The 23274-nt window shown below is 41.1% G+C and overlaps 2 protein-coding genes across 3 annotated transcripts; both read left to right on the top strand.

Annotated features, from left to right (window-relative positions):
* The first annotated feature begins 1261 nt into the window (after positions 1-1261).
* isoc2 (isochorismatase domain containing 2) lies at positions 1262-7412 on the top strand. Of its 2 annotated transcripts, none has more exons than XM_084053820.1 (7): positions 1262-1313; positions 1471-1619; positions 2383-2507; positions 3527-3739; positions 4083-4153; positions 4844-4961; positions 6470-7412. In XM_084053820.1, coding segments are annotated over exons 2-7 (594 nt in total). In that variant the 5' UTR covers positions 1262-1313; positions 1471-1618; the 3' UTR covers positions 6536-7412. The 2 variants fall into 2 exon arrangements, with proteins under 2 accessions (XP_083909946.1, XP_083909947.1); XM_084053821.1 differs by having other exon boundaries at positions 1279-1308.
* Positions 7413-7527: 115 nt separating this feature from the next.
* On the top strand, positions 7528-17132 carry foxj2 (forkhead box J2). Its single transcript, XM_084053819.1, has 10 exons — positions 7528-7817; positions 8186-8538; positions 9065-9139; positions 9266-9358; positions 9922-10164; positions 11258-11729; positions 12273-12461; positions 13248-13349; positions 14315-14659; positions 15402-17132. The coding sequence occupies exons 2-10, from the start codon at positions 8206-8208 to the stop codon at positions 15515-15517; spliced, it is 1968 nt and encodes a 655-aa protein (XP_083909945.1). The 5' UTR covers positions 7528-7817; positions 8186-8205; the 3' UTR covers positions 15518-17132.
* Positions 17133-23274: the final 6142 nt, after the last annotated feature.

Consider the following 23274-nt stretch of genomic DNA (forward strand, 5'->3'; position numbering starts at 1 on the left):
CGGGTTGCAGATCCGGTCTAGGGCCTGCCTACTAATACAAGTTTCCGTTTCCGGTTTGTGCCCTAGTGTTATTGTTCCGACCAAGATACAATAATATATTTGGTGCAGTGATGGAAGAAGAACTCATTATCAATACTGCAATGTAGATGTAGTCTGTTACAAGTAGAAGTCCCGTGTTCAAAATGTACTTGAGTAAAAGTACAAAAGCGTCAGCACAAAAATATACTTAATGTACCAAAAGTAAAAGTACTCATTGTGCCGAAATTCACAAGTTCAAAAATATAAAAAATCATGCCGAAATATACATAGGGCTGAAGTGGTTAGTGTGTTTTGTAAGTAATAATCTAAATCTACAAAGTAACTAGTAACTCAAGTTTTCATATAATTGTATTTGTTGTGAAGTAAAGTACAATATTTTCCTCTGAGATGTAGTGGGGTAGAAGTAAAGGTATTGAAAAATGTATTACTGATTAAAATAAAATAAAAACTCGAAGTTTACTTAAGTACAGTACTTGAGTAAATGTGTCAATGTCAAGCAGTTTAGCATAATACTTTGTTTGGTGTGTCCATGTTTTGGTGCTCACTGCTTCTCGATTCAGCATCAGTGTGGGGGAACCCTAGAATCTAGGGCCTAGATCTAGGGCCTATACCTAAGGGGGGAACAATAACACTGCTGCACACACCGGGCACGGGGTTTTTTACATGGGTTTTTAGAGTAGGCGGGTGCTAGACCACACTAGTAGAGCAAACAAGACATACTATTGGATAAGGCAAATATCAATCACTAAGAAGGTTCTTACCGATTGGTTAAACAGATCTTGGGGGAGTGTTTACCGTGGAAGCCAACCACTGGTCGAGCTTGTGAGAGGCAGTGTTGCCATGTCGGTTTATTATAAGCGATTGTTTTTCTGTAAAGTTGCTTGTCAAAATTGGTAGTTGCGGGTTGCGTTTTTTTTGGGCTTGTTTTAAAGTGTACTTGCTTATTTAGGCTTGCCTCCATTAAAAAAAAATATATATGTAAACCAGTGGTTCTGAAATATTTTCATGAAAATGTTTTGTGCCAGGGAGCATTTGTGTTGTTAGAATGTTTCGCATTGCGACGCATTGTGAGCTTGTAGATCGGCTATTTTAAAATAGCCGATTTTTCAAATATTTTCAAATAGCCGATGCATAGTAGGTTGAAAGTGCTCATGTGGCTATATTTGCTTCTTTTGGGCTTGTTTTCATAGACCTGGTTGCTTATTTCTTTCACACAATCTGGCAACATTGCTTGTGAGAGGTTGTGTGAGGTGGACTGTTGCTGGACTGGTAAGGTACTGTGTAGCGTTGTGTAGTTGTGTAGCCTACTCTTGACTTTCATAAATAATAATCATGCATTTCAAAAGGTTCAGATTGAGGCACCGACGGACTGTTTTGTTTATTAGTTGACATCACTGATGTTTTGTTTTGCTTTTATCTGTAAACGCATAGAAGCTGTCAGTAAATCTGCAACAGCAGTGACAGGAGGACATTCACCTTTTCACCTGCATTCAAGGGTCGTCACATGTTCAGTAGAGATACACTTTCACCTGAAAGCTGAAGTGTCACTCAATCAGATCAGACCACCCAGGTGACAGCAAGTAAGTTGGCGTTTCTTGTGATCTTTCAGTTCAGTAAAGTTATTTCCAGTTATAATGCATGTGGCCTACAGTAAATGGGGAAGAAATTACATTTAAAATATGGATATGTATTGTTTGACTGGTGTGTTTGTTTTGTTTGTTTTTTGTTTTTGTCTTGTTCGGTCTGTGTTTGTTTATATATCCTTTTATATGTTTATATATTTTGTATTTATTTTGTATCTTTAATTTTATGTCTTCATGTCTTGGGGTTATAATGGAATCCGTATTGAGCTTTTTTATTTTATTGGTTGCTTTAAAAAGCTTTTCTGTATCCTGCTATATGCATTTAATGCTGAAAACTGCTATGGAAAAACCCAATAAACAAAGTTTTAAAAAAAATAAAATAAAATGACGATTTTTTTTAAGGTAGATATTAAAACGAAACAATATTTTTTTACAGGGCTGGGAAATATATTGATAATATGGATATTGTGATGTGAAATATCACAATATGGTTTTAATGGCTGCCTTACAGTAAAGGTATATGATTCACTGATTTTCTAAACTTACCGTTCTTCTAGCTGTTCTATTATTTGCCTTTACCCATTACATAATAATTACTGATGATTATTTAACGAAGATCTCAAATATTTTGTGATTGAATAACAAGTTTGTTATTTTCCACAATTATGACAGAAAACCGAATCATGGCTGACATTGCATGATGTACCTGTAATGAACACCAATGAGAGGTGCTTATATTAAGTGATTGTGTTTGTTCCAGTGGCTGGCATCGGCAGGCTCTCCACTAAAGGCTCAGTGCTGTTGCTATGTGACATGCAGGAGAAGTTCAGACCCAACATCTTCCAGTTCACCAACATAGTCAGCAATGCTGCCAGGTTGCTCCAGGTAAGATGAACACACACACACACGCACACGTACACGTACACACACACACACACACACACACACACACACACACACACACACACACACACACACACACACACACACACACACACACACACACACACACACACACACACACAGTATTGGGATTGATTGATTGATTGATTGAAATTTTTATTAGGCAAAAAGAATGTAAAACAACACAGTTACATTTATAATACTTTTGACTAAAAGGTCCGGCCAAAAAAGTCCTTGCGGGCTTGTTTCCATTGGGGTCCTTGAATTAATTTCATAGACATATATAGTAGCAACCAAACAGTTCAATAATCAACATAAGAATACAGAGGGGGAAAGAAATACCATTATGTACAAAAAAATATATATACAAAAAAAAAAACATTAGAAAATAAAATAAAAAGTATGTACAAGAAAAGGGGGAGGGGGGGGGGTCGTCTGTCTACAGGGAAACTGGTACTAGCTCCTCTTTAGGCCTCCAGAAAGATGAGTTTTTAGGGCTGTTTTGAATGAGCCCAGCGAACTGCATTTTTTGAGGGATGGGGTTAGACTATTCCATTCCTTGGTGGCAGTGCTATAGAAGGAGAATTTGCCCATGTTTGTTTTATGGGTGGGTGTTACCAGATTATTGTTTACGCTCCCTCTAGTTTTGTGACTGTGGGTGTCACTAACTTTTTCGAGGTACTTATACAGATATGCGGGTATAGGGGGCATTTCGGGCAGATCTGCATTTACAATTTTGAAGACCAGTCCCATTTTTAGTTGAGAGTATAGGATTACATTTGAGATTTAGTTACAAAACATTCTCATATTTAACTTTTTCTTTGTTGTAATTTGACTAAATTATTATATTCTTTACTGCACCGAAACGGCAACATAAAATTCCTTCATGCCCATACTTCTCCCTTGCTTGCTCCTTCTAGGATGACCAGAGATTGTTACTTGTACACCTCTGAAACATCAATGAATTACGGTAAATGTAAACTTTTCTTCCCCACCTACAGGCCAGTCGTGTTTTGGGCATCCCACCCATTGTAACAGAACAGTACCCTAAAGGCCTGGGCCCCACGGTACCTGAGCTAGGAGCAGGGGACCTGAAGGCCCATGCTAAGACCAGGTTCACCATGATGATAGAGGCTGTGGAGAAGGAGCTGACGGCCCTGGGCAGCCCCAAACAGGCCATCCTGTGTGGAATAGAGGCTCAGGCCTGCATAGCGGTGAGATCCCACCCTCATCTCTTATATCTCGCTGTTATGACATCTTTTATGATAAAGAAGGAAATAGGGCTTAAGAGGTTAATCAGACAATCGTCAATTTGTAGACTGGTGCTTCTCGATTTATTCGATTAACTGGAAAAGTTATCCATAGAATAATGGCGGTGAAAATAACCGACAGATGCAGCCCTAATTTGTAATGTTGGTGATCTGAGAGTTGAACCTTATTTCACAGTTGACCAGGCAGTGGAGAAATGTTTAACTTATAATAAGGTTAGTGTTTGAGTGGTGAGTGGTGGAGCAGACGTCCCTCCTCCTGACCTCTGTTCCTTTTTCCTTTATTCAGTGCACCACCTTTGACCTGCTGGAGAAGGGAATCGAGGTTCATATTGTGGCTGACGCTGTCTCATCCAGAAGGTATATCAGTCCTCAGTCATTCAAATAATTTCTTCTGTACTAGAAGTTGTATAAATTAATGTATATTATGTGGGGGATATCTTTTTTTAGACTGTATTAGTACTATAAATAGATAGATAGTGTTTCACCATGTTTTTCAGTGGAAAATAAAAGGATACATTTTCAGCAAGTGGCATGCAAAGTATAAATTGGTTGCTTATTAATTTGGAACTAAATAATTATAATACACTTTATTTGTAAAGTGCATTTCAAAACAAGGTTACAAAGTGCTTTGTAACTCGAGATAAGATGAATAGTGAATAAATGTAATAGAATTAGAGCTGTCACGATTATGACATTTTACTTACGATTACGATTAATTTGTCGCTCAAATAATTGTGATTATTTCTGTTTGGCTTTTAGACTTCGTAAACAAAAGGTGCACAGGGCAGATAAATGACAAATACCTTACATCATTTAATAACTTTATACTTTATATGAATAGTAGAAATAGGTTTTGAGCTTGTAGATCGGCTATTTCCACAGCATCATTTTTCAACATGGAAATGATTATGACCATTATGACAAAAATAATTGTGATTATCTCAAATAATTGCAATTAGTGTGTTAGGCGATCACTAGTGTGTGTGTGTGTGTGTGTGTGTGTGTGTGTGTGTGTGTGTGTGTGTGTGTGGTCTTCCATGTGTACAGCCAGACAGATCGTCTGTTCGCCTTGTCCAGGCTGAAGCAGAGTGGAGCGTTCCTCACCACTACAGAGGCTGTGCTGCTGCAGCTGGTTCAAGACGCCAAACACCCCGACTTCAAGGAGGTGCTTAGTTACCCTGTTCACACACTACCACTGTGTCTCACACTGCTATATTGGTAATAACTATATGAACCCCAGCCTCCCTGTTGTGGGGGGCAAACATTCTGCGAAAATAGCTGATCTACAATGGTGTATTTTTTTTTTCAGTGTCCACAGCAGGTGATTGTAGATTATTGTCATATTTGGTGATATTGATGTATATTATATCAATATTGTATACTGTAGGTACATATTGTACCTACACAATATTGTAGATTATTGTCATGTTTGGTGATATCGATGTGTATTATATCAATATTGTATAGGTACATATTGTACCACAATGTCATTCTGTTGCTTCCCAGTAAAGATCATAGCCTGGTAAACCCTCCCTCCGGAAATCTCATTTCCATTCGATCTCAGGAAGGAGTCTGGCATGATTGCTCATTCTGCAATATTGGCTGTGGGCTGGAGTTGGGCGGGAGTAATACCGTTGACTGACAACCCCTTCAACCGATGATCGTTTTTCCCCTTCAGCCAATCAGCAGTTCATGTTGACGAGCTCCAGACTATGTGACGCAACGGGACTTTTGGGACGGCCATGCCGAAAATAGGTTGCCTTATTGGGATACATGCGTGTCACTCCCCGCCCCTGCCGGTTCTCTAAATTTATATTTTTAAATAGGCTCTGTCATGATTAATTGACCACATATATGAAGTTAAACAACTAAATTCTATCCAAACGATATGTTAATAGTACATTCCGTGCCTCAAAAAAGAAGTTTGAGAGCGTTTTAAAACCGAAAGTAAGAAGTGAAGGCACTCGCACAAATAACAATGGCTGCCGTTCGTCTTTTGTCGGCGGCTCTCAGGCTGCACTCGGCTTCATTCGGGCTCACTCGAACTCGCCACCTGATTGGCCAACGTAAGCTGTCAATCACAGAACGATGAGCGACGACGCTGATAGGCGCGGTTAGGTCCTGATTTCGCTGGAAACTCCCCAATATTGCAGAATGGGCGTTCATGCCAGACTCCTTCCTGAGATCGAATGGAAATGAGATTTCCGGAGGGAGGGTTTACCAGGCTATAAAGATCACACTATCTTGCAAAATAATGTTTAATTTTAGTCGTAGTCATGCAAGCATGATTACACCCAGTGTTGTATTGGTCGCTTCACACGACACCACGGCATGTGGGCATTATTTTCTTTCACGCGCATGCACAGGTATGGTACGGATGTGCACACACGTCCACGTGCATGCGCGCTAGAACGTGCCCCCCATCGATTCATGAGCCACAGCCAAGTATCCAAATGGCAACTTTGCATAAAGCTAGTCATTTCCTATACAAACGTATATGTTTCCTACTTATAAGGTCAAATTAAATGTGCGCGATGTGAAAAGAATTGGTGAAAATCTTCACCTATACTGACCCAAAACAGGGACGCCAGGTTGAAAGTGGTCACGGTGTCTGTGAAAGCGATATATGTATGAATTGCTTAGTAATGTTGTGTGGTATTAACTCTGTGACAGATCCAGAAGCTGCTGACTCATCCGTCCCCCGACACGGGCCTGCTCTCCCTCTTCAGCTCTCTGTAGTGAGAGACCACCACCACCTCCCTGTCTGTTATTCCATCAGCCATACACAAAGTCAGTCCGTTCCAACACACTGTCTGTACAACTAGAGCAATAAAATTATGCTGCTATTTCAAGTTTTGGTCCCTGTTCTTATTTGATCATTTATTGGCGGTGGCTCCTGAACCTGGCAGTATCATTACTCACAATGCCAGTTAAGGTATAGTCTCTCATGTGGTTAGACCCCACCGCCCTGCGTCATCAATCGCAGCCGCGGCAATGTCTGAATTAGAGGTCAGTATGTCTGGGTTTTACTCAGCTATAAAATGAAAGATTGTGTTTATGTATTGGGTTAGACATGGTTAATGCTGAAATCCATAGTGAATACATTTTTATTTTAACCAATCTGTATGGTAGATTAGGATAATGGTTGGAGGTGATCTACTTCCTCTTCTATAGAGACATTTTTATCCTGTGTTCACTACTGTCCACTACTGGTGGACAAGAGGTATCGCATGAATTTAAAAATGCAATATATCCTCTTCCCAAACAGGCTTGCTCTATTAGCTCAGAAGTAGAAATTCTGGACACACGCGGGGGACCCGGGTTTGAATCATGGGTAGCATATGAAAGTTACGGATTGCAGCTTTAAGTTTAGGCAAAACGTAAAACAAATGCTTTTGTTTAGTCATTAGGTTAGAGATGGTTAAGTGCTAGTGTGGGTTTGGTGTGGATAAGGTCAGGATAAGGCTTTGAGAGTCTGAGAGAGTAGGAGTTAACAGTTCTATGTGGATTCGTATCAGGTTGGTTTTCAACCTGTTTCTTATTTAAATTCTGGACCGTGTTCCTCTGTATTGCTGGTATGTTGGTTCTGTTTTCAGGCCAGCAGCAGAGAGGGAGGAGGGAGTTTCAGGAACTTCTCCCTCAAGCCGAGCAAGAGGGGTGTGTCCACAACCCCTGGAGGCGGGGGCAGTGGGGGGTGATGTCATCGAGGGGGAGGAGTGGGTGACGTTATGGGACAGGCAGGGAGGGGGCGAGTGAGACAGACAGGGAGAGAGAAAAAGGAAGCAGACCTACGATAAGTTTTCCCCATGTTAATCCCAAAGTAAAACAAACTTTGTGAAAGTGAAAGCATAGTAGGAGGCCCGAGGCGTTGCCACACACTGGGAAGCAGGCGAATCTGAACGTGGACAAAGACCAGCGAAGGAGAGCAGTTTGGAGACAACAACCGTGCAACATCTGATGACAACATCAAATATTAACACAGTTTGAGGCCTCGGGCCTGGAGTGAGTGACTTGCAGAGAGGTAAGGCGAACGACTCCCTCTTCCTCAGAAACGATGAGCGCATAGCCTTGCTGTGAATTGACGCACAACCTAGAATATTCAGACACACACACACACACACACTGACATTTTGTGCTAACGTCTTCTCCTGTGAATGGAATGTTTCAAGTGCAGCGCAAAGTCTCTTGAGGGCTGGGGCACACAGGCTTGTAAACAACGCTGGCTGGGGTTACACCAACAGAGCGGCTGTCAGTGTTACATTACAGGCACAAGAGACGGACAGATTAGGGGATCCTGCTATAGAAATTTAACCCTGGGTCTCTACACACAGTGTCCTGAGGAAAGAGACGTGTTGTTGAACTTGTGGTGCCACCTCTGACCTCCCCTAGGCCCCCCACACAGAGAGGACATGTCTTCTGAACTGGACTCCAGTTTGACCAGCATAGACTGGCTGCCACAGCTGGGAATCAGCAGCCTTCGTTCGGGGAAAGAGAGGGGAGGAGGAGGAGGAGGGGTAGAGCGAGACAAGAAGAAGGACAGAGGGAGGGAGAGAGGAGAGTTCCTGCCCTCCGTTCCGGCCCCGTCTCCCTCAAACTCCAAAGGGAAGCCTCCCCACAGCTATGCCACCCTCATCGCCATGGCCATAGCCTCTGTCCCTGAGAGGAAGTTGAGCCTGAACGACATCTACACCTGGATCAGCGACACCTTCCCCTACTACAGCCGAGCAGGCCGCGGGTGGAAGGTAGGCTCATCACGCATTTACAACATTTATTATGAGCATGTGGGATCTCTTGCAAGCCACTTTGCATAGTTTAGTACCTATCTAGAAACGGGCTTCAGTGTAGCCATTCAACCTAATTAGAGAATGAGTTCATGACATTCTGTGTGTACTAGTAAATGTTTAAAGTGTGTTGTGTTTTCTCAAAGATAGATATCAGGTTTAAAAACAACTTTGAAGGAGTGAGCAGGTAATGGTTCAGTGTCTTGCTCAAGGACACATTGACGTTGATAGGCACAGATTTGCTGTTGTAGGAATTATAACATAATAATTATGATAATACATTTTAATTATAGAGCAATTATCAAATAAAAATTACAAAGTGCTTTACGTAAAATGAAATCAAACAAACGACACGTGTGCAAAATTGGATTGAACCTGTGGCCCCAGCATTACGGATACCATCCATACCATTAAGCTGCCTTGCTAGCGACCATGTCTGTGTGAGAGCTACATCTTTATGTAACTTAAATATTCATGTCCCCAACAGAACTCTATCCGACACAACTTGTCGCTCAACAAATGTTTCCGGAAAGTTCCTCGTCCACAGAGTGATCCCGGCAAGGTGAAAAAATATATATTTGACCATCATTATGCTGAATGTATAATGCATATACAAATGTCTTACTATATGCAGTTAGAAGCTGACTGGTAAACATAACATGACGCTGAAAACTAGTTGTATTTGCAGGGTTCCTATTGGACAATGGATGGACCGGCAGAGGCCAGTCAAGTGAGGGCCCCCAAACGTCCCTACCCAGAAGACTCGGAGGAAGGACAGAATGTATGTCTTTAAGTTCAATTCACTCACTCATTTAAAATGTTTAAATCTTACTTAACCACATGAACCCTAGCATCCCTATTCTGGGGCAAACATTCTGTGAAAATAGCAGATCTACAAGCTCACAGACGTGATCAGACGTGAGCAGCACTACAGCTCAAGTGTGTTGTTTGCCGTAGTGCTCCTCTCATGGCCGGGTCTCCGTTGAAGAAGAGATTTACTGCTGGTCATTAGGACTAACTAATGCAGCTATTTAAATGTAATCAAATTAAATTAAATTGAGATGATTAAGTTTTATATATCGTGATGAAAAGCAGAAATGAGTTTAGTTACGGTCCTAAATTTAGGGCTGGTTTCACAGAGTTCATAGACGGCTGTTCCTCTTTGCAACTTTTCAGTTTGATGAAATCAAGACATTACATGCCCTATTATGGGCATGTAATAGGGACACTATGGCCCACAATGCATGGGCATTATTTGGTAAAGAGATTTGGTGTAGAGGGGAAAAAATTAAGTGGTGAAATAATAGTTTCTGTTGGCCCGTCACTCCTTCCATGATTCCTCAGGTGCCAGTGACACATGCAGAGAGAGGCCTTTCTCCCCTACAGTCACATCCAGCATCTCAGAATGACCCCCAGCCTAGAGCATTGTCACTAGGGACCCTCCAACAACATTATGACCCCCATTCGAGGGCACTGTCACTAGGGACCCTCCAACAACATTATGACCCCCATTCGAGGGCACTGTCACTGGGGGCCCTCCAACAACAGTCCCCCCATCACGTCTCCCTGTCTCCTCCTCCGTGCAAGGTACACCCTCCGATCTATTTGAATTATTGTGTTCATGTTTTAATGTGTCCTTTATATGTTTTTTTTTGTTTATTTGTGGCTGTGTGCCACCCGTCTGTAAAGTCTGTTACAATTTGTGGGACAATAACTTGGCATCCACTGCTCTAGAAAAGTGTCTGCCTGTCATTCATTCTGTCTGTCTGTCTGTCTATCTGTCTGTCTGTCTGTCTGTCTGTATCACTGGACTGATCAGTGCCAAGTAGGCTGCCAATAGGCCAAGGATGTAGCTCCCTGCATTTAACTAAAATGTTATAATGGAAGTCAATGCACTCAGTTAAGGCTGAAACGTTGCCCAATAATGGAGTTATATCATAGATGACTGGCGTCATAGACTGGCCGCAGGAAGTCATAGATCTACATTGGAGCCATGCCATTATTAGACCCTGTCTTTTTCAATGACAGTTACACCTCTTACAGGATTAGTCTACTTATATTGTACCATGAGCATTAAATAAGGAATACTAAAACATTTTTCTCTAGCCACTATTTCCAGCAAATACCTGTAGCACCAACATTAGCAACAACTTATCTAGTCCAAGAAGTCCAACAACTTGTTATTTTGCCAACAAATTTAAGGTTGGTGAAGGCTCTCTAGACGTAGTGGGATGCCCCAAACGCATATTAAAAAAACAACAGTAAACTGTTTTGCTAGGTCTGTCTTGTTGCTATGATGACAACCATGCTAAGTACCTGTATGACATGTCTACAATTACCTTCTATACCACTTGAACCCACATCAACAGTGGAAACCTTCAGTACAGGGACGTGCCTAACCTTGTTGTGTTGTGGGCATGTATTGGGATTTATTCACTACTGCAAAACTCCCCCCATATGGGATTTTCAAAAGTTTTTGAAAAAAAGAAAAGAAATTGACAATAAAAATGACATGACACCAAATGGGTATACCAAAAAGTGTATTAATTTAATTTGAATTGAAATGAAACATGTTATAGTTTTTTATTTATTTTTTTCATTTTCCATCCCTTTCCAATTTACCATTACTGTATTGCATCCTAATTTCATTGATTCTTTCTTTCCTTGTTTCTTGCAACAGAGATCGCCCTACACACCTTACACAGGCCCTGTTATGCCCAGCCCTCATCCCTCCATCAATCCCATCTCTCCCCATCACTCCTCCATCACTTCTCCCCCTCCTCTTCCGCTGCCTGCCACCCTTCATTACCCCATGCCCCAGTCCTCTGTCCCCTCTCTCTCTGTGTCCGTCCCCGCTAATTCAGTGCCCGTGTACGTCCACACTTTCTCCCCTCCTATCAACTCGCTCCCCATGCTTGTTTCCACTGCCTCGGGCCCCCTTCACCCTGTGCCTTCCATCACTGTCGCCCCCCCTCCTCCTCATCTTCCTCCTCAGTCCAGCCTTCCTACGTCTGTTGCTTCTCTCGCCGTTTCGTCCCAGTCCTCCACCGACCCAACGAGCCGTTTCACCTTCGATGAGCTCAACATGCCGGACCTGTACGCCTCCTTCAAATCCTTCTTCAAGACCATGCGAGAGAGGGGGGGCTCACAATGTAAGTCCCTTTCTGTGTCTGTGTCTGTGTGTGTGTGTGTGTGTGTGTGTGTGTGTGTGTGTGTGTGTGTGTGTGTGTGTGTGTGTGTGTGTGTGTGTGTGTGTGTGTGTGTGTGTGTGTGTGTGTGTGTGTGGGTGGGTGGGTGGGTGGGTGGGTGGGTGGGTGTGTGTGCATAATATGTGATATTCTGTCGACTTCGAGTCTATTTATCTCTTCTCTCCTTGTTGTAATTGGAGAATGTATTAGAAAAATAAAGGTCAGATGCTAATCTTCTTAGGCATTGTGCTCAGTTTGGGACATGCTGGTACCGGTTCAGTCCCTGATTCAGTTCACCTCTGTTACTGTTTAACTTGATCACCAAGTCTGCAAATCCATACAACATCCGACTCTGAAACCATTTTCCTCCTATAAAACATTTCAGCTTCTTGAAATATGGATATTGCAGTATTGGGTCAATAAATACTGCAATATAGTATACTGTATTTAAATTTACGATATATTGGGGATCCCTAATTTTGATTAAAACTTTGTTTTTTGTTGCAGCGGATGTGATTCCACTGGGGGCACTGACCAATGACATTACCCCTCTGCACACCCCCACCCTGTTACCCATGTCCCCTCACCCCGCACCTGTCCCCACCCTGTTACCCCTGTCCCCTCACCCCCTCACCTGTCCCAGTACCCCAGCACCACCACCAGGCCCTCCTGAGACAGAGCGCCCTCCTCAGTACAGTGAGTGTCATAGTTATTGACATGTACAGTATGACCTATATTTACTATAACTAGGCTGATGCCCCTGTGGTTAGGCTGTGTACCTGTTGAACCCGTTGTCAGAGTACTTAGTGTAGTACTGTACCTATTATCACAGTACTTGATAGCCGGTCTATTACTTCAATATAATATTATATATATATTTATGACATTAGGGATCTCCATGCATGGGCAAAAAAGGGACACAGACAAACAGACAGACAGACAGATACAGAGATCTCCATATACAGGCATTAAATGGGATACACATAAGACATACACGGAGACGGATAGATACAGAGGGCCCTATCTTTCACCCTGCCCAATGCAGTGCAATGCAGCGCAATGTCGCTTAGCGGCCAGAGCAAGGGGTATCCAATACACATACCTTGCACCCGCGTTGTCTAGATACCAAATTATCTTGCGCCGATTTTGCGCATGGGGGTGTGTTGGTCTTAAAATGAGGTGTGGTCTGGTGCGATCACGGCGCAATGCTATTTTCCCCACAGACTGCGCTCCAAGCTATAAGGAAAACTTGAGCGGTGATGATCTAAAATCAATAATTTTATAAAAAAAATAAATCATAATCGATTAGATCGATGACATCGATTAACTGTTGCACCCCTAGTCGATAAACTACTGTACCTTTCCTGTGCAGCTAACGTGGTAAATGGGGTGATTCTAATTCTGAGTATGTGTGAATTAAAATGTACGAAAATGAGCCATGAAGCACACCGTTGAACTTGACGTTTGATGTCCGTCCTGTAGCATTACCAGCTGACTGGTTCAGTAACACAGACTCACTGAAGGAGAGCATCCGGATCGCCAGCAACCTGGACTGGGCCAACATAGACCTGTCCAGTTACCCAGGTCAGTCACTGTTATGTCATCTCATGTCCCTTTTGGGGTCAGTGTCATTCCGAAATCGCATGAAACCATTTTAACCATATGAACCCTAGCATCCTTATTCTGGGCCGCACATTCTGTGAAAATAGCAAAATAGCTCAACACGCGAGCTTGTAGATCGGCTATTTTCTGTGAAATGATTTGGTGTAGTGGGTAAAAAGAAGGGGGCCTAGTATAGTGCCCTGGAGGACCCTGGTCAGCGAAATACAGTAAATGCAATGAATTGAAGCGTTCTAATCTATGTTTTGTATCAATTTAGAGAAATTATAATTACAGTACAGTTTAATAATTCAGACATACAGTATATACTGTAGATAATTATACATATAAAATGTTGTTGACACAGGAATTAACTTCATCATTACCCCATTATCCTTAAACAATTTAGCAAATTTTAGTTTGGTGCAAATGGTGATTATCTCATTTTGCGACTACTTGTGAGTGACATCATTGCACTCAAAGGTTATGAGGGAACGCTACAGAGTGTCAAAAAACAACATAAAAATCCCATCTGATTGTATTAAACAACGTTAAACTCACCAACATGGCAGCTGTACGGAAATCTTGGATTATCCTCTTTCTATCTGCAAAGTTTTTGTTTCATAAAAATCCACCGTAACACAACTGCAGTGGTTGTATTTGGTCTTCCGTTTCTTCTGTTGAGACATTTAGATGGTGTGGTTGGGTAGGACCACCACTGGTTGACAAGTGGTATTGCATGACGGTGAAAGCACTATTTATCCTCTGCCCAAAAGGGCTGTCTGTCCTTTATAGTTCAACAGTAGAAACTTCAGAGCTCTCGCGTGGTGCACTCGGGTTCGAGTACTGGGTATAGGACATAAATTGCATAGATTAAATTTTGGAATATCCACTGCTCATGTTTGTCACCTATCTGCCTGTTCTGAACATTTCAATTCTTCTGCTTCAAGACCTGCTGGCGAGCATGCGCCAGGCCGAGGTCTGTGATTGGGCGCTGGAGCCGGCCGTGTTCACCTCCCTCTGTGATTCGCTGAACCGCTTCTTCACTCAGAAGGGTATGATTGGTTCATCCTCCGGGAACAACTCCCCATTGGCCCTCCAGGGACTGGGCATCCATTCCTCAGGTCCCCCTACCCTGGCCAGCCTCACGCACCCCTCACCCCTGTCCTACCCAGCCACCGTCCCCACCTCCAATGGAGCTCAGCAGCCCCTAGGGTTCAGAAGGACCCCGTACCCCCAGGGCGGAGGAGGAGGGCTCCAGAGGCCTCAGATGACACAGCCTGTACACACCACAGGTAGGACCTGCACTACAGTGATTCTCAACCCGGGCCCACTAGTTGGCCTCAAGGATATTGGAAGTGGGCACCCAAATGATTCGTAACCAAATAATTCCTAAAACACAGACTAAAACTTATAATATAACATTAATATATAAAAAAATATTATGTACAAAGAAATGTCAATGTATTTTTAATTTAAAACCTTGACAATTGAGTTCTCATTGTGATGCAGAGAAATAGGAACTCCGTGTAAAATAAACGTGCTCTGAAAATTCACACAGCCCCCCCCATATGACCCCCCCCCACTTAACACTTAACACTTAAGTGACGAGACAGTGACGAGATGAAAGGAATGCATCAAGTAAAAAATCGCTGCATTTGTGGAACTAAATGCAGGAGCAAGGGTACGATGGTTTAGATATGACGATATATGACACAACTGGAATCATCCTGATTAAATAATACAAGAAAGCAATTGAAAACGTTTTACATAATGAGATTTGTTTGATGTAAACACCTGAGGGGCCAGGTGACCACTGTATTGGTGTCCCTGCAAAACATGTTTGCTACTTAGACTAATCAATTTAGACTTTTTTCGCATCAATTCGTTGAAGTATAAAAAAATTAAACAAATGATCAAAAAATCCTTGCTTCTTGTTTTTCTATGAATTAAAACATAAATAATAATTACAGATAGTTGCAGGCCTAAAATAAATGATTGATTTCCTCAAAAATTTCCTTTCCCCTTTCTTGTCAGCTGGGATCCCACCCCAGCAGCCCATGACACCCAGACAGCGTCCTCCTCTCAAACACCTGCACAGCAACAGCGAGGAGATCCAGGATGACTTTGACTGGGATTCACTGATTGGCTAACAGCAGCCGAGTGGCGGGCCTACACCAGTGGTTCTCAAACTTTTTTTGAAGGACCCCCAGTTTAGAATGCATTAGGCCACGGACCCCCACATTATGGGTCCATTTGGTTCCTAACTATCAATTCTTTAGCTATCAATTCTTTAACTCCCTGGAACCCCCCTCAAGGGCCCCTTGGGGGTCCCCGGACCCCACTTTGAGAACCACTGACCTACAGTAATAACCGTGTGGGACGTTCCATTCAGGAAGTCGACCGTCCCCACACTGATCCTACCAATCCGCTTTATCAACTAACTTCCGTTTTCTGAGGATCAATCCTCAACTGTAATTTTACCACAGTGAAACTTGATGCAAACTAACTACCACATTACACTAAAAGTCAATGCCTCAGTGCCTTTTGAAGCTCTGCTCTGATGGAGCAGGGATGGTGTCAGCTACACATTATGTATGATGACTGAATGCTGTAGTAGTAGTATTATTTTTGTATTTGAGGGCGAGGTGGTTAAAGGGGCATTTCACGAATGGGGAAAATAACGTATCTTTTCTGCACATAATCTCACACATACTGTACGGTATGCCTGGAGCTACACACTACCATGTAGCACTGACACTAGGGTTGGGCAATATATCGATATTGTGATATAAGAGATATATCGTCTAGGATATTGTTGTGATTTGGCATAAATGTTGTACTTAAATCTTATTTTATGAAAATTTATATTTTTGTCACAATACGATATTATCGTCACAATATCAAGGTATTTGGCCAAAAATATTGTGATAATTTTGTCCATATCGCCCAGCCCTAACTGACACATTTGCATTGAAAGTCAATCAGTTGAATTTGGACACTGCTGTGATAAATACAATCAGTGAAATGTCAACACTAAACACAATGCCACCGCTCAGAGCCATGTAAAGAGAGTTGCTACATTAATAAAAAAGAAATGGCAGATCATGGAGCCTTTTGATTGTTCCCGGAAGTTAGCTGCAAACGCTAGCAGCACAGTAGTATATATAGCAGAATAGATAGTTTGTGATGCACCATGCACGTTTAATAAGGCCTTACAGTATGTGCCACAAAGCACAAGGTGGATAGGTAATACCAGATGGACTTTGAAAATGTAACATGTTTAAATAAATCAGATTGTATATTATCATCACATCTGAATCCATTTAACATGTAAGTGAGACTATCTGAGATCTACTGTACTTAAATCACATGATGATCAAGGATTTTGGACTTTTGTTGTCACAACTCTCTTTACATGGCTCTGGGCCCAAAGAGGAATACTGTTCTGTATGGGGTCATTTTAGTCATTTGGTGCAATATGTCAACGCATTATATCCAACTACAGACGGAACAGAAAATCTCTCTTGGAGAATCACTAATGGCAGTGAAGTACAGTTCACACGTGTTATGGGTGAAATGCTCCATTAAAAGCATGTTTTAAGCATCTTCGGTTGAAATCTGTTTGCTGTAGTGTTAATGTTTTGTCATTTGGAGAGGCTTTGTTTATGCTCATTCTCTTTGGTTAGCGGGGAAGGGGGCGGATGTTCTGTTGATTTATACAACACTGTTCATGTTCACCAGGGACAATAAACTGTACAAATATTTGTTTGGTTCTTTGGCCTTCCTCTGAGGTTTTGTGAATGTGTTGTTTGATGTTTGTTGAGCTCGACTCATGGGCTTAAGTTGTGTTTAGGGGTAGTTTGTGATGTGGACGCAAAAATGACACAACTGAGAAAGCCAAGGGGCCCATGATGATGTCATCAAACCAGAAACGGGCCCAAAACAGTATCATGGTCAGTGTGCTGTCTGTATTGTATCATGGTCAGTGTGTCAGTATCATGGTCAGTATGGTGTCTGTATCATGGTCAGTATGATGTCTGTATCGTGGTCAGTATGATGTCTGTATCATGATGATCGGTATCATGGTCAGTGTGATGCCTGCATCATAAGTATGATGTCTGTATCATGGTCAGTATGTCAGTATCATGATCAGTATGATCTCTGTATCATGGTCAGTGTGATGTCAGTATCATGTCACACAAGGCTGACAGAGCCCGACATCCCTGTGACAGGGGGCCTATTTCACGGGTTAAGCCTGGATTTAACACCTATCCTGTCTTAATTTAGCCAGGATTAGCGATGAATCGGTTTCATGAAAGCTGAATTATCTTGCCAGATTATTTTAGCCAGAGCACCTGGATAAGTTTATCCATGACTCGATTTTGCAAAATAAAGTTTACGCAATCCTACCTTAGTTACCATGGAAATTTTGCTGTGAAGTTGAAGTGAATTGGCACTGGATTAAGTAAGCTTGGCTGTAAGCCTGGTCCCTACCAGGCTTAAATACAATAAGATATAATCAATTTAATTATATTACTGAAATAGAGTGTGACCATGAATCATAATTGTTTCACAATGACTCATGTGATATGTCATTGTCACTCTGTTAACACTATAGTTCATATTGTTGTTAGATGTTTGATAATATATTACTGTTTGTTTTTTTATATTATAAAAAATGTCTGACAGACAGATATATATATATATCATTGCTCTAGTCTAGAATTATATATTTTTTCTGTCATGGTCCCCGTCTCCCCAGCTCTTTAAAGTTAAATATCTCCAAAACTACAAATGGTTTCAAAGAAAAAATCTCAAGCATGCATGTCCACAGTAAGGTGGAATTTTAAAATTGTGAATGGAGTTTCTAGGTGAAAGTTTTTAAAGTTTTTTTTTAGGTGCCAAAATCCTCCATCGACGTCCTTTATAAATCTCTGAACTTTTAAAGGAGTACAATTCTAAAACTATTAAACATTTCAAAGATTCCTCTTAAGGCAAACATGTCCATAGTAAGATGAACATTTTAAAGTATAAATGGGGTTACTAGCAGTAAGTATGTAGGATTAGTAGCCTGTACTCGTTTCCCTTTAAATGTCAGTTTCCGCATTGACAATGCATTGGGCGCTTAAAGTTAAATATCTCCAAAACTACAAATGATTTCAAAGAAAAAATCTCAAGCATGCATGTCCACAGTAAGGTGGAATTTTAAAATTGTGAATGGAGTTTCTAGGTGAAAGTTTTTTTTTGTTTATTTTTTAGGTGCCAAAAAACTTTGTTGACCTCCATTATAAATCTCTGAACTTTTAAAGGAGTACAATTCTAAAACTATTAAACATTTCAAAGATTCCTTTTAAGGCAAACATGTCCACAGTAAGATGAACATTTTAAAGTATGAATGGGGTTACTAGCAGTAAGTATGTAGGATTAGTAGCCTGTACTCGTTTCCTTTTAAATGTCAGTTTCCGCATTGACAATGCATTGGGCGCTTAAAGTTAAATATCTCCAAAACTACAAATGATTTCAAAGAAAAAATCTCAAGCATGCATGTCCACAGTAAGGTGGAATTTTAAAATTGTGAATGGAGTTTCTAGGTGAATTTTTTTTTTAGTTTATTTTTTAGGTGCCAAAATCCTCCATCGACCTCCATTATAAATCTCTGAACTTTTAAAGGAGTACAATTCTAAAACTATTAAACATTTCAAAGATTGCTTTTAAGGCAAACATGTCCACAATAAGATGAACATTTTAAAGTATGAATGGGGTTACTAGCAGTAAGTATGTAGGATTAGTAGCCTGTACTCGTTTCCTTTTAAATGTCAGTTTCCGCATTGACAATGCATTGGGCGCTTAAAGTTAAATATCTCCAAAACTACAAATGATTTCAAAGAAAAAATCTCAAGCATGCATGTCCACAGTATGGTGGAATTTTAAAATTGTGAACGGAGTTTCTAGGTGAAAGATTTTTTTTGTTTATTTTTTAGGTGCCAAAATCCTCCATCGACCTCCATTATAAATATCTGAACTTTTAAAGGAGTACAATTCTAAAACTATTAAACATTTCAAAGATTCCTTTTCAGGCAAAGCAAATGTCCACAGTACGATGAACATTTTAAAGTATGAATGAGGTTACTAGGCGTAAGTATGTAGTTGTAAGCCTGCCTTTAAATGTCCATTGCCGCATTGACAATGCATTGGGCACTTAAACAGAAAATACATTTTCAGGTCAGGAGATAGAACCCCATAAAGATCATTGATTTGCTTAAATTTCATAGTAACTTTGTCTGCTTATTTTTTTTTCCTGGACAACTCCTGTTCTTCCATTTTTCCTGTTTTTCTCTTGTTTTTGGGGATTCCACCCTTTTTGTGTGGCCCTATCACTGATATGCAGCCACGGCTATTCATGTTAATTTACTAGTTCCTTGAGTTTTTGATATGCAAATCACAATGGCAGTATTTGATTGTTTGGTGAAGGTGGGGGGTTATTTCTGAAAGAACTCTGTCTAGCTAACCTTTCACAGAAAGAAATTCAAAAGTGCTGGAGTATTTCAACTTAACTGTAGGCTACTAACTGAGGGCTAACATACAAATGAACGGTACAGTAGTTTACTACTCGAAGACACATTTTCAACATATTGCTGGCCTGTTTAATGGTGTGGTGGTCTCTACTCTAAGCATCAGACTCTCAGTGCAGAGATTCCATGTTCAAATCCCAATTCTCTTATAGGTCAGTGCTGGAGTATTTCAACTTCATTTGACTGCTTTGAGGACAGTCAGGGTATGATTATACAATAACAACAGTTAAGATAAATAATTAACTTGTTTGAAAAAGTAATGTCTCAAACGGGAGACGAACCCAGACTCCCAAAGTAATGGAGGGGGGAGTCAAATAATTAGCGAGGTGCGCCACTGAGGTCATACCTACCGACCTCAGAGAAAAAAAAGACGTTTTTTTTTCCATGAGGGGGGGGGGGGGGCTTTTGACCACGCTGGGGGTCCCCCCCCTGGACATTTGAACAGAGTAAATGTACAACGTATCGACGTTGTAAAAGACGTGTCTTTTCAACAGATATCTCTTTACCCACTCACTGGGCACACATACAACAACGCCCATACTCCGTGCATACGCCGTCCATACGACGTCAGCAAGCTATTTTGCAAAAAATACGTTGAAATGACTTCGACTTGCGTCAGACTAGGACGTCGTATGGACGGCGTATACACGGCGTTAGGGCGTTGTTGTATGTGTGCCATTCCTGTCAGCCTAGCTCAGACCGTCCGATAACAGGAGATTTTTTCCCGGGGAGGGGGGGGGGCTCTTGACCACGCTGGGGGTCCCCCCCCCAGGAATTTTTTAACAGAGTAGCAGGGTTGCCAACATTGGACTGTCAGAATCCAGGAGATTGGTTGGGGGCGTGGCTAGTGGGGGGTCTGGGGGTCCTCACTACCGAAATGAAAGTTTGTCACTACCAGAACGACAGTTAAATCCGAAAAAATCACTAAGTGTGGAGGCCAAAATCGTCCCCCCAAAAACCTGTTAGGAGTATGTTTCAGGCAATTTAGAGTATAGTACTTTGTAGTGACTTTTTTAGTCTCTAACATTCATCGAGCTCTGGACTTAGTAAATTTATTTTTTCACCATTGGGTCACTACCAAAACGAAACCGAAAAGAAAGTTAAATCCGAAAAAATCACTAAGTGTGGAGGCCAAAATCGTCCCCCCGAAAACCTGTTAGGAGTACGTTTCAGGCAATTTAGAGTTGATTGGTAGTACTTTGTAGTTACTTTTTTTGGTCCCTAACATTCATCGAGCTCTGGACTTAGTAAATTTATCTTTTCACCATTGGGTCACTACCGAAACGAAACCGAAACGAAAGTTAAATCCGAAAAAAACACTAAGTGTGGAGGCCAAAATCGCCCCCCCGAAAACCTTTTAGGAGTACGTTTCAGGCAATTTAGAGTTGATTGGTAGTACTTTGTAGTGACACTTTTTTTGGTCCCTAACATTCATCGAGCTCTGGACTTAGTACATTTATTTTTTCACCATTGGGTCACTACCGAAACGAAACCGAAACGAAAGTTAAATCCGAAAAAATCATTAAGTGTGGAGGCCAAAATTGTCCCCCCGAAAACCTGTTAGGAGTACGTTTCAGGCAATTTAGAGTTGATTGGTAGTACTTTGTAGTGACACCTTTTTTGGTCCCTAACATTCATCGAGCTCTGGACTTAGTACATTTATTTTTTCACCATTGGGTCACTACCGAAACGAAACCGAAACGAAAGTTAAATCCGAAAAAATCACTAAGTGTGGAGGCCAAAATCGTCCCCCCGAAAACCTGTTAGGAGTACGTTTCAGGCAATTTAGAGTTGATTGGTAGTACTTTGTAGTGACACTTTTTTTGGTCCCTAACTTCATCGAGCTCTGGACTTAGTACATTTATTTTTTCACCATTGGGTCACTACCGAAACGAAACCGAAACGAAAGTTAAATCCGAAAAAATCACTAAGTATGGAGGCCAAAATCGTCCCCCTGAAAACCTGTTAGGAGTACGTTTCAGGCAATTTAGAGTTGATTGGTAGTACTTTGTAGTGACACTTTTTTTGGTCCCTAACATTCATCGAGCTCTGGACTTAGTAAATTTATTTTTTCACCATTGGGTCACTACTGAAACGAAACCGAAACGAAAGTTAAATCCGAAAAAATCACTAAGTGTGGAGGCCAAAATCGTCCCCCCGAAAACCTGTTAGGAGTACGTTTCAGGCAATTTAGAGTTGATTGGTAGTACTTTGTAGTGACACTTTTTTTGGTCCCTAACATTCATCGAGCTCTGGACTTAGTACATTTATTTTTTCACCATTGGGTCACTACCGAAACAAAACCGAAACGAAAGTTAAATCCGAAGAAATCACTAAGTGTGGAGGCCAAAAAAAAAATTGTTCCCCCAAAAACCTGTTAGGAGTACGTTTCAGGCAATTTAAAGTTGATTGGTAGTGACTTTTTTTTTGGTCCCTAACATTCATCGAGCTTTGGACTTCGTAATGTTTTTTTCGTTTCGGTAGTGACACCATTGTGTCAAAAAAAAATGTGTTCCCCCAAAAACCTGTTAGGAGTACGTTTCAGGCAATTTAAAGTTGATTGGTAGTGACTTTTTTTTTGGTCCCTAACATTCATCGAGCTCTGGACTTAGTAATTTTTTTTTCGTTTCGGTAGTGACACCATTGTGTCAAAAAAAAAATTGTTCCCCCAAAAACCTGTTAGGAGTACGTTTCAGGCAATTTAAAGTTGATTGGTAGTGACTTTTTTTTTGGTCCCTAACATTCATCGAGCTCTGGACTTAGTCATTTTTTTTTCGTTTCGGTAGTGACACCATTGTGTCAAAAAAAAAAAATGTTCCCCCAAAAACCTGTTAGGAGTACGTTTCAGGCAATTTAAAGTTGATTGGTAGTGACTTTTTTTTTGGTCCCTAACATTCATCGAGCTCTGGACTTAGTAATTTTTTTTTCGTTTCGGTAGTGACACCATTGTGTCAAAAAAAAAATTGTTCCCCCAAACCTGTTAGGAGTATGTTTCAGGCAATTTAAAGTTGATTGGTAGTTACTTTTTTTTTGGTCCCTAACATTCATCGAGCTCTGGACTTAGTCATTTTTTTTTCGTTTCGGTATTGACACCATTGTGTCAAAAAAAAAAAATGTTCCCCAAAAACCTGTTAGGAGTACGTTTCAGGCAATTTAAAGTTGATTGGTAGTGACTTTTTTTTTCGTCCCTAACATTCATCGAGCTCTGGACTTAGTCATTTTTTTTTCGTTTCGGTAGTGACACCATTGTGTCAAAAAAAAAATGTTCCCCCAAAAACCTGTTAGGAGTACGTATCAGGCAATTTAAAGTTGATTGGTAGTGACTTTTTTTTTGG

Source organism: Gymnoscopelus microlampas, assembly GCF_963454915.1.
Source record: "Gymnoscopelus microlampas genome assembly, chromosome: 3".
Taxonomy (NCBI): domain Eukaryota; kingdom Metazoa; phylum Chordata; class Actinopteri; order Myctophiformes; family Myctophidae; genus Gymnoscopelus; species Gymnoscopelus microlampas.

Coding starts and splice junctions, on each gene's coding strand:
- foxj2 (XM_084053819.1), top strand. CDS start 8,206: ATGTCTTCTGAACTGGACTCCAGTTTGACCAGCATAGACTGGCTGCCA. Junction 11,730..12,272: donor AGAGAGGGGGGGCTCACAAT/GTAAGTCCCTTT, acceptor TTTTTGTTGCAG/CGGATGTGATTCCACTGGGG. Junction 12,462..13,247: donor AGAGCGCCCTCCTCAGTACA/GTGAGTGTCATA, acceptor TCCGTCCTGTAG/CATTACCAGCTGACTGGTTC.
- isoc2 (XM_084053820.1), top strand. Junction 2,508..3,526: donor ATGCTGCCAGGTTGCTCCAG/GTAAGATGAACA, acceptor CCCCACCTACAG/GCCAGTCGTGTTTTGGGCAT. Junction 4,154..4,843: donor GACGCTGTCTCATCCAGAAG/GTATATCAGTCC, acceptor CCATGTGTACAG/CCAGACAGATCGTCTGTTCG.